We start from the raw sequence: 13,805 nt of genomic DNA on the forward strand, positions 1-13,805 counted from the left end.
TTTTATAAAATTATCTTAAAAATCATAAGAGTGATTTATGATAAGATAGTATTTTATATGTTTAGTACATATTTTTAATTGAAAAAATATAAGTCTCCTACTATATATAAAGCTAACTCAAATTAAGCTATTTTTGTTTAGAACAAAAAAAATTAAAAAGTACTTAATTCAGATGGTTGGTCCAAAGTAGAAACCCATTAATAAAGCTTAAGGGCCCGTAACCCATTATACACACACCAATTGAATGATGATAATATACGTGTTGGGCTGAACATTACAATTAATCTGTTGGTCAATTACATATCAACATGCCCCGTAAAATTGGAAATTGAAAACTTATCCCAGTGATTCATTTACTAGCATGATCGTCTCACCCGACAAAATTACAGCCTTAAAAATATTATTATTATAACTAGTAGTCATAAATATATTGTTTTATATTAATTAAAAATTATGAGCATTAATTAAATGATCAAAGATACAATTAATTTAAAAACTTTTTTATTTTTACTTGAATTAAAAAACTGATTTGGTTTAGTATGAAAATTTATAAAAACATGCATTATAAATGTTCACCAACGAAGAGTATATATAAAATAATCTTAAAGACTATTAGTACGTGTTGTATTAGTACCAACATGCCCCGTAAACTTGAATCAAAAAACTGATTTGGTTTAGACTATTAGTACGTGTTGTATCAAATAATCTTAAAGAAATAATAATTTTGTAGTTTTTTAAAATTTAAAATCAAACTATAAAAATAAATCAAACCAATAGGGAAACAAACAATCATATAGGCTATCAAACCAACTTACACAAAGCAATAAAAACTATAGCTTTTTTTATATTTTTTTTATAAGCAATGAAAACTAAACTTAAAAAGTGTTCTTAGATGTACCTGAAGCAAACCAATCTCTCTCTCCAAAACCTGAATCTTAACCATTTGCTTCCGCTTCCCATGAAAATCAACAAGGCCAGGCAATGGTGATTTGGGCCTCATCACTTGCTCAGCTCACTTTGTATGAATCAAAGTTGCCACCAAGTTACAAGGGCACTTTTTGCCTATGCCCTGCCTGCCCATGTACATAATTCCTTTAATAGTTTGCTCAATGTAACATCCTGAAAATTTCTACCCGGAATTTTTGGAAACGATGTATTTTGAATGATTATATATATATAAGTATTATTCAGTGTCTATGCCTATATGTTCTTGGTAGAAGTAGGAATAGTGGGGGCAAGATATACAGGATAGGCTAATTAAGGAAGAGAAATTCATAACTGGGAGGTTATGGGTTAATTCTTAATTAATTAGTTTAAAAATCATTGTTTTGCGTGCGACTTAGAATTTAACGAAGCCAACCTCTGAATCACGCTCGGGGTTTTATTCTGAGCGTTTTGATATATATATTGCTTGCTTTCGAAAACTGGCCCCGACGGACGCAGAGAAACGCGAGGAACTGGAACCAGAGAAATAGCACGCAAACCGAGGCAGGATTTTAGCGTTTCAAAGGTCAGATTTTTCTCACTTTTGTGGCTGAGTGTGGGTCACAGTAAAAAGGGAAAGTGGGCCCTTTTGCTCCACTCAAATAGGGACATGTGGCAGAGCTTGAATAAAATAATAGAAAAAGAGAAAACCCTTTATTTAAAACCAAAAAGCTTTTCTCTCTCTTCACTCAGCCCCCACACTTTTTCAGACAGCTCTCTCTCTCCCTCACGTTGCCATTTTCTTCTTCTTCATTCTCCATTGAAGCTCCAAGCAAAGCTTCAACCTTTGGCCATCATTTCTGCCCCAAATCGCGAAAGGAGGGCATTTTCGGGATCGTGAAGTGCGTGGCTACGAGTGGGACTTCGAAAATTCAAGTTTGGGTGGACTTCTTTCTCCTTTGATTTTCGTGGGTATGGGGTTTTGGGAGATATGATGGGTAGTTTTGTTAGTTTTCTGCTTCATGATGGTTATTTGTGAAGACTCTTGTTGAAAGCTTGTTGAAATTGCCATGTTTGGATGAGTTAGACATACCCATTCTGTTTTAGGGTTTTTGTGATGATGTTTGTGATGTTTATATGTTGAGATTTCTTATTGAAAACTGTTAGAGGTGAAGGGTAGAGTTAACTTAGGGTTAGAAAGTGAGAATGTGATGTTATGAGTGGAAAAAGAGTGAGGCTTTGAGAGTTGGAAGGCTAAGTCTGAATTCTGTGGTAAATGGAGGTTAAAGTGAGTTAATACTAGCTTGAAAATGTCATTTAGGACTTGGGAGAAAGCTTGGACTGTGCTAGGGAGAAGAACAAATGATCAAAGTGAACAAAGAGCTATTTCTAGGGCAAAATTGGGTGTTGAGGAGTCAAATTTTGATTCGGTGGGATTTTAGGTGTAAATTCAGTTTGAGCAAGTTTAGATTGATGTTATGGACTTGTGTGAGGTGAGAGTTTGCTTCAAATTTACCTCATTCTAAATTTCACTTTTCAAACCTAGAAAACCCATTGAATTGAGGGGTGTTGGACACCTAGATTCTGTGTTGTTGTGCTGTAAAGCTTGATTTTGGGTTAGACATGATTGATACATGATTTGGGACTTGTAGGAATTGATTTGGGCAAGATTGGATGAGAGGAAGTGTGATTTTCGAAATCTGCACTTATGCAGAATTTTGCTGTCAAAATGGGTGCAGCAGAATTTTGGCTTTGTGCAGAAAAACGTTTGTGTGTGGTTGGCTGTGGGAAGAGCAGTACAGAATGAGTTCTGGATGTTTGCTAGTAGATCCCAACGGTCACAATGTAGGCTTAAGTACTAGAGACTTCTAGTAAAATTTTCGAGTCGATCCAACGGTTGATGAACCGGAACGAGGGAATTGTTACTGGGGTCTTTAAGTGAGAAAAGCTGTGATTTGGTTGGCGTTTTGGCAGAGTTGTCTGCCTTTGCTCTGTTTTGCTTGGCTGTGATAGCTTGTTCTATTTGAATGTTGTTTTGCTTGGATGTTGTGGAAGCTTGGGAGGATTGATGGGGATCCGGTGTTGAGAGAAACGGGGATATGGGCTACATGGGAGTACGTGAGCTCAGTTGGAGGTGGGCCACAGGGGATGGTGGGTTTATGCGCGCATTGTGGATGTGGAGAACTTGTTGTGCACCATCGCCCGACCGCCACCTAGTACCACTGGGATAGGTACCCCATAATCCTACAAGCTTGAGATGAGGAAGTGTAGAAGGGTGAAACTTCCTGCTTTTATTGTTGACCACAGAGTGGTACCTGGAGATATGTCGCGGGGGTCAGGAGACCTTGGGGACGTTAGGTGGGGTGCTATTGCCCAAAACCAAGCTTGACCAATCCCGACCCAACCCGGGCATAGTCGGTCAGTGAGAACCTGTGATGTACCTAAACAGGCGAGCTCCTGGCAGTCAACAGATAAAAGGAACAAAGACCACAAAGCAAGGAGGCTTGTGGTGGCTGGCCAGCTGTGAATTTTTGTGTGATATATGGGTTGTGGCCTCTGGTAATCGATTACCAAGGGTGGGTAATCGATTACAAGGCTTAAAAATGAAGACAGGAGGCTAAGATGGTCTCTGGTAATCAATTACCACGGGGTGTAATCGATTACCAGGCTTGAAAACGAGGTCAGGAAGCCATGAGGGCTTCTGGTAATCGATTACCAAGGGGGTGTAATCGATTACCAGGCTTAAAAAGGGAACTGGGAGATGGTAGAAGCCTCTGGTAATCGATTACCAGCCTGTGTAATCGATTACACAGAGGAATGGGTCACTGGTAATCGATTACCAGGCATGTGTAATCGATTACACAGTGCATTTTTGCAGATTTCATATCCTGAGGCTGTGTAATTCAAGTTTAGCCTCTGGTAATCGATTACCAATGTTATCAATACCAGTGAACTAATCAACACTAACACACATACTAACACAATACTAACAATTAAACATAAAACACGAAAGGATTAAACACACAACAATAGCTAGCTATTATGAACCTTTGGACACTGCTCCCCGGCAACGGCGCCAAATTTGATCGAGGCCGTACCCGAATCAAATAAACATGAAAATGCAGTAACTAGGAAGTGATCCTAGGTCGTTTCCCAACGAGCAGTGACAAGCCAAATGTTCATAATATACTTGCAGTAACAGTAACGATGGGGGGGGGGGTTGGTTGTTTGGTAATTAAAGAGCGGAACAAATAAAATGGAATACGAAACTACTAATACTAAAAATGGGTTGTTTCCTCTGATTCAGAAGCCACTCTCTTATCCTGGGTTATGGAGAATTCGTCCCTAACAGTCAACCACTTAATCCAACCCTATTTCAATTTACTAAGCGAAAATCAACTTAGGGTTTTCAATACGTGATTAGGCACCACATACACCAGTTAGCCCTTCGTCCATTAAGCATGAACGCAAGTTAGGCTCAGAGGCAATTAATCGAACACGAAGCGTGCACTGATTAATATTCACGAAATTGGGATAACTGGTGAAGGGAAAACTGCCAGGAAACCACATTGCAAGCGAAACCTCAAAGAGAGTTGGGCTTCGTCCTCAAAAGGAACAACACCAGAAAATCTAGCCTTCCATTAATCAATAGAGAACGAAATTATAGATTGAAGAACGAAATTTTATTGCTAAAATGAAAAGTCAAAACTGGAATTGCAAAACAAAAAAGTGTCTAAGAAAAGCCTAAAACTAAAAACGAAAATAGGAGAGAGAAGAAGAGAGAGAGAGAGAGAGAGAGACTAAAACTAAAAACGAATAATCGAAGAGAGAGCCTAAACTAGAACCTTGGTGCTGTTATATAGTTTTTCAGTCCCAAAGCTTACAAATCTGTTTTAAATCCAGGCCCATAAACAAATTAAATTCAAATCTAGATAAGATAAGATAAGATCTAGATTAAATAATATCTAGATGAGAAATTCAAATCTAGATAAGATAAGATCTAGATTAAATAATATCTAGATGAGATCAAATCTAAATAATATTTAGATAAGATAAAGATAAGATAAGATCTAATTTTGTAGAATAAAATAGTCTGCCCTCTTCAAGTCCAAGCTCAATTCTGGATTCAAGCCCAAGCCCAATTCTGGATTCAAATCCAAGCTCAATTCTGGATTCAAGCCCAAGCCCAATTCTGGATTCAAACCCAATGCTTCATTAATTCCTGAAATTAGATTAGACAATTAAGACTAATCAGTATTTAAAATGGGGCAAAAAGGGTTAAGAAATAGGAGAAAATGATGGCACATCAGCGGCGTAGCTAATCCGTGATCGAGTAGAGATGGAGTGCCTAGAGGGATCTTGGGAGACCCTCGAAGGCAACACGAGGTGCCGATTTCGGGGCACCATTCGATTCATGGCTACTTCTTTGATGCATCCAGATGAACCTGCACGGACGCTTCAGCGCACGATGGAGTGGATACTACCCACGCCTACACCATATCGTCTAGTGGAGCCAGTCCAAGTGATCGAGGTGACGTCATCCGAGGAAGACCCCGAGGAGGATCTGGAGGAGCTACCTCCTGAGCCTGCCGTGGATGCCCTTGACTTTCTAGAGGGTGATGAGGATCCACTTCCTGAGGTGGATTCTCCCGAGGAAGTCATGTCGGCATCTGAGGCAGACTCTACGGAGGATAGTGGCCCGAGGGAGATGGCGATCAGCGGAGGCTCTTCATCATAGTGGACAGTTCCATGGATTAGTTTTATATATTTTTGAGGGTGGGTGTATCTAGGACTGACTGTTAGGTTTACTCTTTTGTTTTTATATGGGTAGACCTGATGTATAGGAAATTTGATAATTGTATACATGTGGCTGAAGCCAACACTGTGGACACCTTTGCTCTGGATGACACTATATATTTTGTAAAACTCCCTTATTTTGGACAGCTTAAAATGATGAATGCATTTATAATCGATCTTGTTATTTGAAAAGAAAGCATTAGCAATTTTATTTGTGAAAGAGTTTATCGACCGTATTTTATTCTTTTATTTTCATGTGACGACCTAAAGTAATGGCTGGTACATTCTTCCTTTTGAAACAGCAAAATAGTTTAGAGATTATGAGCGGTAAGAAAGAAATGACTCCGAATAGAGTTGTGAACTGACCATTCAGGACTCTGTAGTGAGGATTTTCCTTCTAAACCTAGTTATGGTGAAAAGAGAAAGAAATGAAAAAGAAAAAGAAGAAAAAAAAATTTACCATGGTTTTTGTTATTTAAATTATTACTATTAAACCAGTCATTAATTTAGGGACGCCACACTCAAGATTATAAATTATAATCAGCAACTAAATTTGAAGCATCCTAATTCCTAATCATAACTAATGTAGAAACATTAGCAATTGTAACATCTGCAGCAGATGTACTATTGTTTGTTGTCTGAGTTTGCCCCCAAGACTTAGCTGCAGGCATTGAATTTGGCATTGACACAGTTGAACATGGATTGAGATGGTCACAGGTCAGAAACACTATGGGGTAGCAGTCCCAATTTTTTCTAGGAAAGTAGCAGCATGATAGTTACAGAATTAGATTGCAAAGATGGTATCACAGTAACCACACTCTGAGCATCGTTACCAAGTTGAAAAATTGTTTGTGAGAAGCAGTACATATATGCTAGCACACAACACACCAATCTCTTGTATAGTTGTATTTAGTACGGATATGATCAATTAAGGAGATAAGTACTACATATCAGGGAGTAATTTAATGGCTAATTTACAGCAATCAAATAAATATGGTTGACTAAATACTAATATTCTAAGCATAAATTCTGATATTCTAATATAAGAAAATGCATGCTTGATGCTATATAAAAGGAGAGTGATTTAATCATGTACTAAATAAATGAGTAATTTGATACAAAATTATTAAGTAAACTCATGTAAAGTTGATAGGCATGTCTGGTATTGAAGATAGACTAAAAACTGAGGGAAAAACACAAATCTCATACACTTGGGCAAGATAGTAATCATATCATCATTAAAAGCATCAAATACAAGTAGGGGAAAAGTACTTGAATTTAGATTTATGAGCAAAATCAAGTTAATAAAAATGGTAAGGAAAACATATCTAGGCAGCAAAATAAAAAAAACATAATATTAATTATTATTTTTACTACGTCCATAAGCTGATATACAATGTTGCATTCCAATATCAACTATTGCTCAAGGAAAATTGTATTGAGTCCATTAGTAAGAAATATGTGCTATTTTGGAAGTGAAAACAATTCATTCTGCCAACTTAACGGGACATTATAAGATTGGGAAAGAAAAAACAGGGAAAGCTGCAGCCTAGTAACAAGAAAGCTCACCTGGGTATCCACTACGTTGTTCAACTTGATGCCAAACTGAAAGTATAATGCCTAGTATACAACAAGAAGTTTATAAGTGCTTTAAATGGCCAGACAAAATGGTGAATGCCAAGACCACAAGTCAAGGCTCTCAAACACTTTTTTTCCTTTGAATAAACATTCCACAAATTTCAACATATACAAAAGAGGGACCAGGGCAAGCAAGGAAGCAAGCAATCAAATAAATCGGAGACCTCACTGTCCCGTTTGCAATCATGAATCACTTTTGTGATGTAATTAGACTCAAGTGCAAGCTTACACGCTATGCTAAGCTCCTCTCCCCCTTCAATCGCATCAACCAAGTACACAGCATCCGAAAATGCAAGCTGCAGAAACACAAAACTCAATTGAAATTCTACGTCAAGAATGCAATATAAGTAAATCACCATATACTCTACTCACAAAAACATTAAAAAATCCCTAAAATAACACAATCACCATCCCAAAATCACAATAGACAATTAACAACACAACAGAGCAGTAATAGGTTACCACTTACTGCTATCTACATATATGTAAATTCCTAGTTATATCAACGAGCCTCCAAATTAACAAATAATATTCCAACTTCAGAATACAACATTATAAATTCTCATCGCATCAACCAAGTATACAACACCAGGAAACGCAAGCTGCAGAAACACAAAACTCAATTGAAATTCTACACCGAGAATGCAATACAAGTAACTCACCACATACTCAATTCACAAAAACATTATAAAAAAAATTACCAGCCAAAAATCACACACAGAGTAAAATCACAAACACAACAGAGCAGTAAAAAGTTACTACTTACTACTATATATTAATTCCTATTTTTAACTAGTTATACCAAAGAGTTTCTCACATTAACATAACACATTCCAATTTCAGCATGTAATACATAATAGATAATTATATAATCAATAAACCGAAATCTAACGCGAGGAAGGAACGAGAGAATGAATGGACCTGCATTACGCAGAGAGTGCCTTTGCGACACAGGTCAACGCCCTCGCAATCAAAGTCGATGACGAGCTTGGATTGAGGCGAGGGTTCCAGAAAGTCGACGGGAAGTTGTGACGCCGCGGTCACGATGTGAATCGGAACGCGTGATTCATCGTCCTCCACGCACTTCTCACTCTCACCTAATCAATCAATTGCAAATCGAATTCGTCAATTTCAATCTCTCCCCACCGTAACGGATAGCTCAAGAACACAAACTCGAATTAAAAAAAAAACAATATAGAGTTGTTGTTCTGGCATAAAATAAACGATCCAAGCGTTAAATAGTTGGAAATTGAAATTAAAACCCTAGCTGCGGGCCACAGAGAGGATTGCGAAATGAGAGGAGAGAGAGAAAAGAAAATTGTGTTAGTGGATTTTAATTAGGGTGAATTGCTAGAAAGAGAGAGAAAAAGAGATGTGTGCCTCTTAGGTTTTTGTGCCCTTCAAAATCGGTTTTAAATAATCGACATAGACTGTCTAATTTTAAGCACGATCCCTTTAAAACCGATGTAAAACACTTCCATTATTTACATAAATGCCATCGCAATTTATTTTACATCGTTTTCTTTACAACCGATGTAGATATAGCAACGTAAAATGAGCTTTTTCTAGTAGTGGAGAATACAAGAAGGACATAATGTAAGATACTTTAAAACTCAATTCGATAATTAATTCGTTGAATTTGATTCATGAATTAAATAAATTAAATTTAAGCTAAAAATCGTTAAATAAATGAGTTCAATTTAAGTTATATATAATTAGACTTGTTTTGTTCATAAATTGGTTATATATATATAGGATGTGGTAATTTTTCTTATTTATGTAGCCTTTGGTTGTAATTAGGTGTTTTTTTTTGTTATACCTTGTGGTCCTACAAAGTTAATAGAATAAGTTCAATTTTGTCTATTTAAAAAAATTAAACCAACATTTTATTTAAAATCTATTAATAAATTAAAATTTTGAAATGTATAGGATTTAAAAATTTAACTCTTGGTTCCTATGATTCGAGCAAACGAGTTATTTGTGAGCTTGAACCGAGTCGAGTTTCAAGCTGAAAAAGAAATTCATGTTGAGTTTCAAGTTAAACCAAATATTAACAAGTTGAATTGACCTTGACTCAACTCGACTTATTTTTTTATTTGAGATGAGGTTATGATTTAAAATGCATCTGCTTTGGGAAATATAGGGTCATGTTGCATATGATCTCCTTAAAATATATGATTGCTTGCATATAACAGTGATCATAAATGACTAATAGTTTGTAACTATTTTTAATATTATAAATAGAAAAAAATATGTTGTAATTAGTGTTAATGACCAAAATGAATACAAACTTACCTTCTTCATCAAAATTTTCAATTTTGATTACTTAATTTTATTTTTTTCATTTAATTTCTTGCATTTTACATGAGTCATTTTATTGTTTTTCTTTATCACACTTTACAAAGGAGTTGTAATAGAAACCTTAAGATCACAAATGCAAGAAAACCCTTTAAAGTGTACAAAAACTCGATTAAGAAATTAACAAAATATCTTGAGTCAATCATTTAAGTAAGAATTGAATGATATTAACCGAGATAACGAGTGATGGGATTTTATACCAACACCATACCATTAAAGATTTGACTTATTTGACTAACAAATTAGAAGTCATTTATTTATGTGAGAACCTACCTTAACTTTACATTCTTATCTTTAAATACCTTCCAATATATTTGTTTTTCTTTCAAAATATTTATTTTAATAGGAAAACTTTAAAAAAATTAAAAAATATATATATACAAGAACTAAAAATATTAATTTTAAAATCATTAATTAAAAATAAATTTACCTTAAATTTCATGAGAAGGGATCGACTTGAAAATATATTATAAGTTGTCATGGACCGGGTCGTGAGGTAGACTTGAAACCTGCAAATTCTGTTCAATGATTATTATCTGCAAGCCAACGGAAGTGGAACTGTGGAAGTAATGATAAAAAGGTTGCCTCTTTTTTATGTGTTGACCAGTATGAATTTTGAAGCACATGGAATCGTCGTACGGCATTTTGAAGATTTGGTGCTTATTTGCAATGGCTTACATTATTAAGAGAAATTGTATTAATAAAATCTATTTGTATATTTTTTTACATCAAGAAAAAGAAAGAAATATGAAATAAATGGTTGATGTAATAAAATTTAAAAGAAACTTAATCGCTAAATTGCAATAAAAATAAATAAATGTGATTATGCTAATGGATGTATTCAGAAACTTGTTAAAGGGGTTGAATTGTTTTCCCCCTTTGTAATTATTTGAATGTATAAGTTCAAATAAATATTAATTTTAAAATATATTTATTATTTTTACATATAAAATTAAAGCTAATTTTTATTTTAAATGATATTATTTTTCCATTCCTATTTATAAAAAAAATTATAATGTAAAGTACACTCTAACTTATTTCTTATAATAAAAACCAAAATAATAATAATAATGTTGATCGCAATAATAATAAACACATAATTAATTTTAGTAATTATACACAAGTTATTATCTTAATCATTAGAATAATAACAATAAATATAACTGATTTTATATAATTTTAAGTTAATTAATTTTAATCATTATAATAATAATAAGTTATATATAAGGGATCTACGAGAGCTGGAGTCCTTGTACGCGCGCCTCTGTCGCTGCGCTTAATTTAAATACTAATTAGGAAAATAGTAGTGACTAAGGCCTTAATTATATAGTTCATCTTTTAATTATATTTTAAAATTTAATTTGAATCTTAATTATTAAAATGTTTAATTTAAATTTTCAATTATTTAAAATAAAGTAATTATATCTTTTTTCATTATATCTATAAATCATTCGATAAAAATTAATATTTTTTGTATTGGTTGTCAATTCAATACAACAGAAATATTATATTTTAAAGTGAATTATTTGACAATCAATGTAAAAAAAACATCCTCTAACTCTTCAAGTTTTATCTAAATCGAATCTTTTATATTGATTATCCAATAATCGATTTAAAAATATAATATTTTACATTATTTGTGTTGACAAATCATATAAAAAGTATCAATTTCCATCAAATAATTAATTAATATGATGAAAAGGGTATAATTATTTTATTTTAAACAATTGAAGAATTAAATTAAACTTTTTAATAATTGAAAGGTCAAATTAAATTTTAAAATATAATTTAAAGACCAATTGTATAATTAAGCTAATAAATAAGAATGAATTCATTTATTTCAAATATTAATGACACATAAACTAATCATTTACATATTTAACTTAAACATATTTTTGTCCTTTAAATTATGTCACTTTTTTTTATTAATCTCACAAATTTAATTTTTTTTAATCCCTAAAATTTTACATTTAAACTGCCATATGTTTTATGGTAAAAAATTTATGTTAATTTTATAGATAGAAAAAAAGAGTTATAAACTGCTATAAAGAAATTTACATCATAACTCATCATATATCATAAAATTTTTAATTTTTATGTTAATTACTTACATATAATGTAAAATATGTCTCATTTTATAAATAAAAATGCCACGTATAATTGTAAAGTATTATTCTTATTATTGTTAGTTTTTTTTTTCTCTAGCCCATTTTGACAACATCTAGGAATATATAATAATGTGTAGATTTAAAGTTTGTGTTTTTCAAAAGATAGAAAAATAGAAAATAAATAAAAATAAAAAATGACATTAAATTTTTAAGTTTTTATTCATTATGAGATTTATTTTTCATGTATTTTGTTTATATTTTTTTCAAATAATAATTAATTTTTATAATTTTCACATAAATAAATTTAATAAGATAAATTTCACATTTTAAATGAATAATAAAATATTCATAATCGTTCTAAAAATAAAATTCAAAATTATCAATTTTTCAAAAAAATCAATTTGTCATGAATTAAATAAGATGATTATTTTAATTTTTTTTAAAGTTAAGGAACTGATTTAAAAGTAAAATAATAAGTTAAGGAAAAATTTATATATTTAAGCTAAAAAAATCTCAATAATAAATTCAGTAAAATAAAAACTCTCAACGATAAAATCTGAAGAAATAACTTCAGATCTTTCCAATTTTATAATTATTTTTTCCCTAAAACATAAAACATCAAATATTCTATATAAAAACCAACACAATAATTTAAATTTTAAGAGAACTGTAAAACCTTAAATTTACTTGCATAAACTATTCGTAGAAAAAAAAAATAGAAATCACGGTGTAATTAAAAAGGAAAATACATAAAAAGCTATTAATTGAGAAGGTAAAGATAGTAAAAATCTCACTTTCCAATATCAATACTCCAATTGATACCATAGACGTAACTACAGTGACGCGTTAAACTTTTCATTTTCTACGATTCAAATTCAAACATACGAAATAATGATTGATTACTTGTCGCGAAATAGAAAATTAAAACATAAAAAAAGACAACTGAAACCTCAATAATTCAATTAAAATTTTAACCTCATAAAACTATAACACACAATCAGCCACAAAAAAAAAAAAAAAGTACTTGTTTCATGACATCACTCAGCTTCGCCATTTTACAAAATACACCTTACGTTATCAATCAAAATCCAAAAAAGGAAAAAAAGCAAAACATTGAAGTGTAGTGAATGACTAAGATGTAGTTATAAAAAGTAACATCACCAAACAATTCAATCCAATCCGATTAACCTAGATGGTTAAACACGGAGCACTGTGCCTCCGGTCTCGCCGACATCCCGCCAGCGCTGACTGGACACGTCATCATCACCGTCGGCGGCAGCACCATGCAGTTGTAGGACAAGCACAACGACGCCGTATCGGGGACCAGCGTTCCCTCCCGCATCGGAATCCCCGTGAGGTAGTTGTGCTGAAGGTACAACGTTCTGGTGCTGCCGCGGCACACGCTCTTAACGTACACCTCCGGCACGCTCCCAACAAACTTGTTATTATTCAAGAACAGGCTCTCCACGCCATCAAACACGGTGGAGAGCTCTCCGCTCAGAGCGTTATGGCTCAGATCGACTATCGATCCGGGCTTGGGTCTGAGTCCAGGTCCAGATGATCCGGATTCAAGCTCAAGTCCAAGCCCACCAGAGAAATTGTTCCGTTGGAGGAATATGTTGGAGAGCGTGGGAAAAGAGAATAGTTGGGCCGGGATGGGCCCGCTGAAATGATTCATACTAAGGTCCAGGAAGACCAACTCTGAGAGGGTTTCTAACCCGTTGGTGAGAGGGCCCCACATGAGGTTCTGTGAGAGTGACAAATAACGGAGAGATGACGGAAGCGAGATTGGTAACGGTCCTGTTAATTGGTTGTTTTTTAGGTCTAGGTGGAGTAACGGCGAGGTGACGGTTCTGGGTAATGTGCCTGTGAGGGTGTTTGAGGCGAGGATGAGGACTTTGAGTTGGGGCAACTCGGTGAGACTCGGTGGGAGTGACCCGGCGAGTTGGTTGTGACTCAGGTCGAGGGTGTGGAGGTTAA

General features: G+C 33.9%; 2 protein-coding genes across 3 annotated transcripts; both read right to left on the reverse strand.

Moving 5' to 3' along the window:
• Nucleotides 1-4,916: 4,916 nt before the first annotated feature.
• LOC100794813 (piRNA biogenesis protein EXD1) lies at nucleotides 4,917-8,762 on the reverse strand. 2 transcript variants are annotated; one of them, XM_041013503.1, is made up of 5 exons: nucleotides 8,622-8,752; nucleotides 8,281-8,456; nucleotides 7,589-7,655; nucleotides 7,291-7,341; nucleotides 4,917-5,146 (listed from the first exon to the last, which is right to left on the reverse strand). In XM_041013503.1, exons 2-5 carry the CDS (start codon nucleotides 8,284-8,286, stop codon nucleotides 4,995-4,997), a joined length of 276 nt encoding a protein of 91 aa, XP_040869437.1. In that variant the 5' UTR covers nucleotides 8,287-8,456; nucleotides 8,622-8,752; the 3' UTR covers nucleotides 4,917-4,994. The 2 variants fall into 2 exon arrangements, with proteins under 2 accessions (XP_040869437.1, XP_025983379.2); XM_026127594.2 differs by lacking the exon at nucleotides 4,917-5,146 and having other exon boundaries at nucleotides 6,150-7,341; nucleotides 7,524-7,655; nucleotides 8,281-8,762.
• Nucleotides 8,763-13,008: 4,246 nt separating this feature from the next.
• Nucleotides 13,009-13,566, reverse strand: LOC100794297 (receptor-like protein 19). Its single transcript, XM_026127394.1, has one exon. It carries the CDS (start codon nucleotides 13,564-13,566, stop codon nucleotides 13,009-13,011), a length of 558 nt encoding a protein of 185 aa, XP_025983179.1.
• Between the last annotated feature and the right edge of the window lie 239 nt (nucleotides 13,567-13,805).

Source organism: Glycine max, chromosome 20, assembly GCF_000004515.6.
Source record: "Glycine max cultivar Williams 82 chromosome 20, Glycine_max_v4.0, whole genome shotgun sequence".
Taxonomy (NCBI): Eukaryota; Viridiplantae; Streptophyta; class Magnoliopsida; order Fabales; family Fabaceae; genus Glycine; species Glycine max.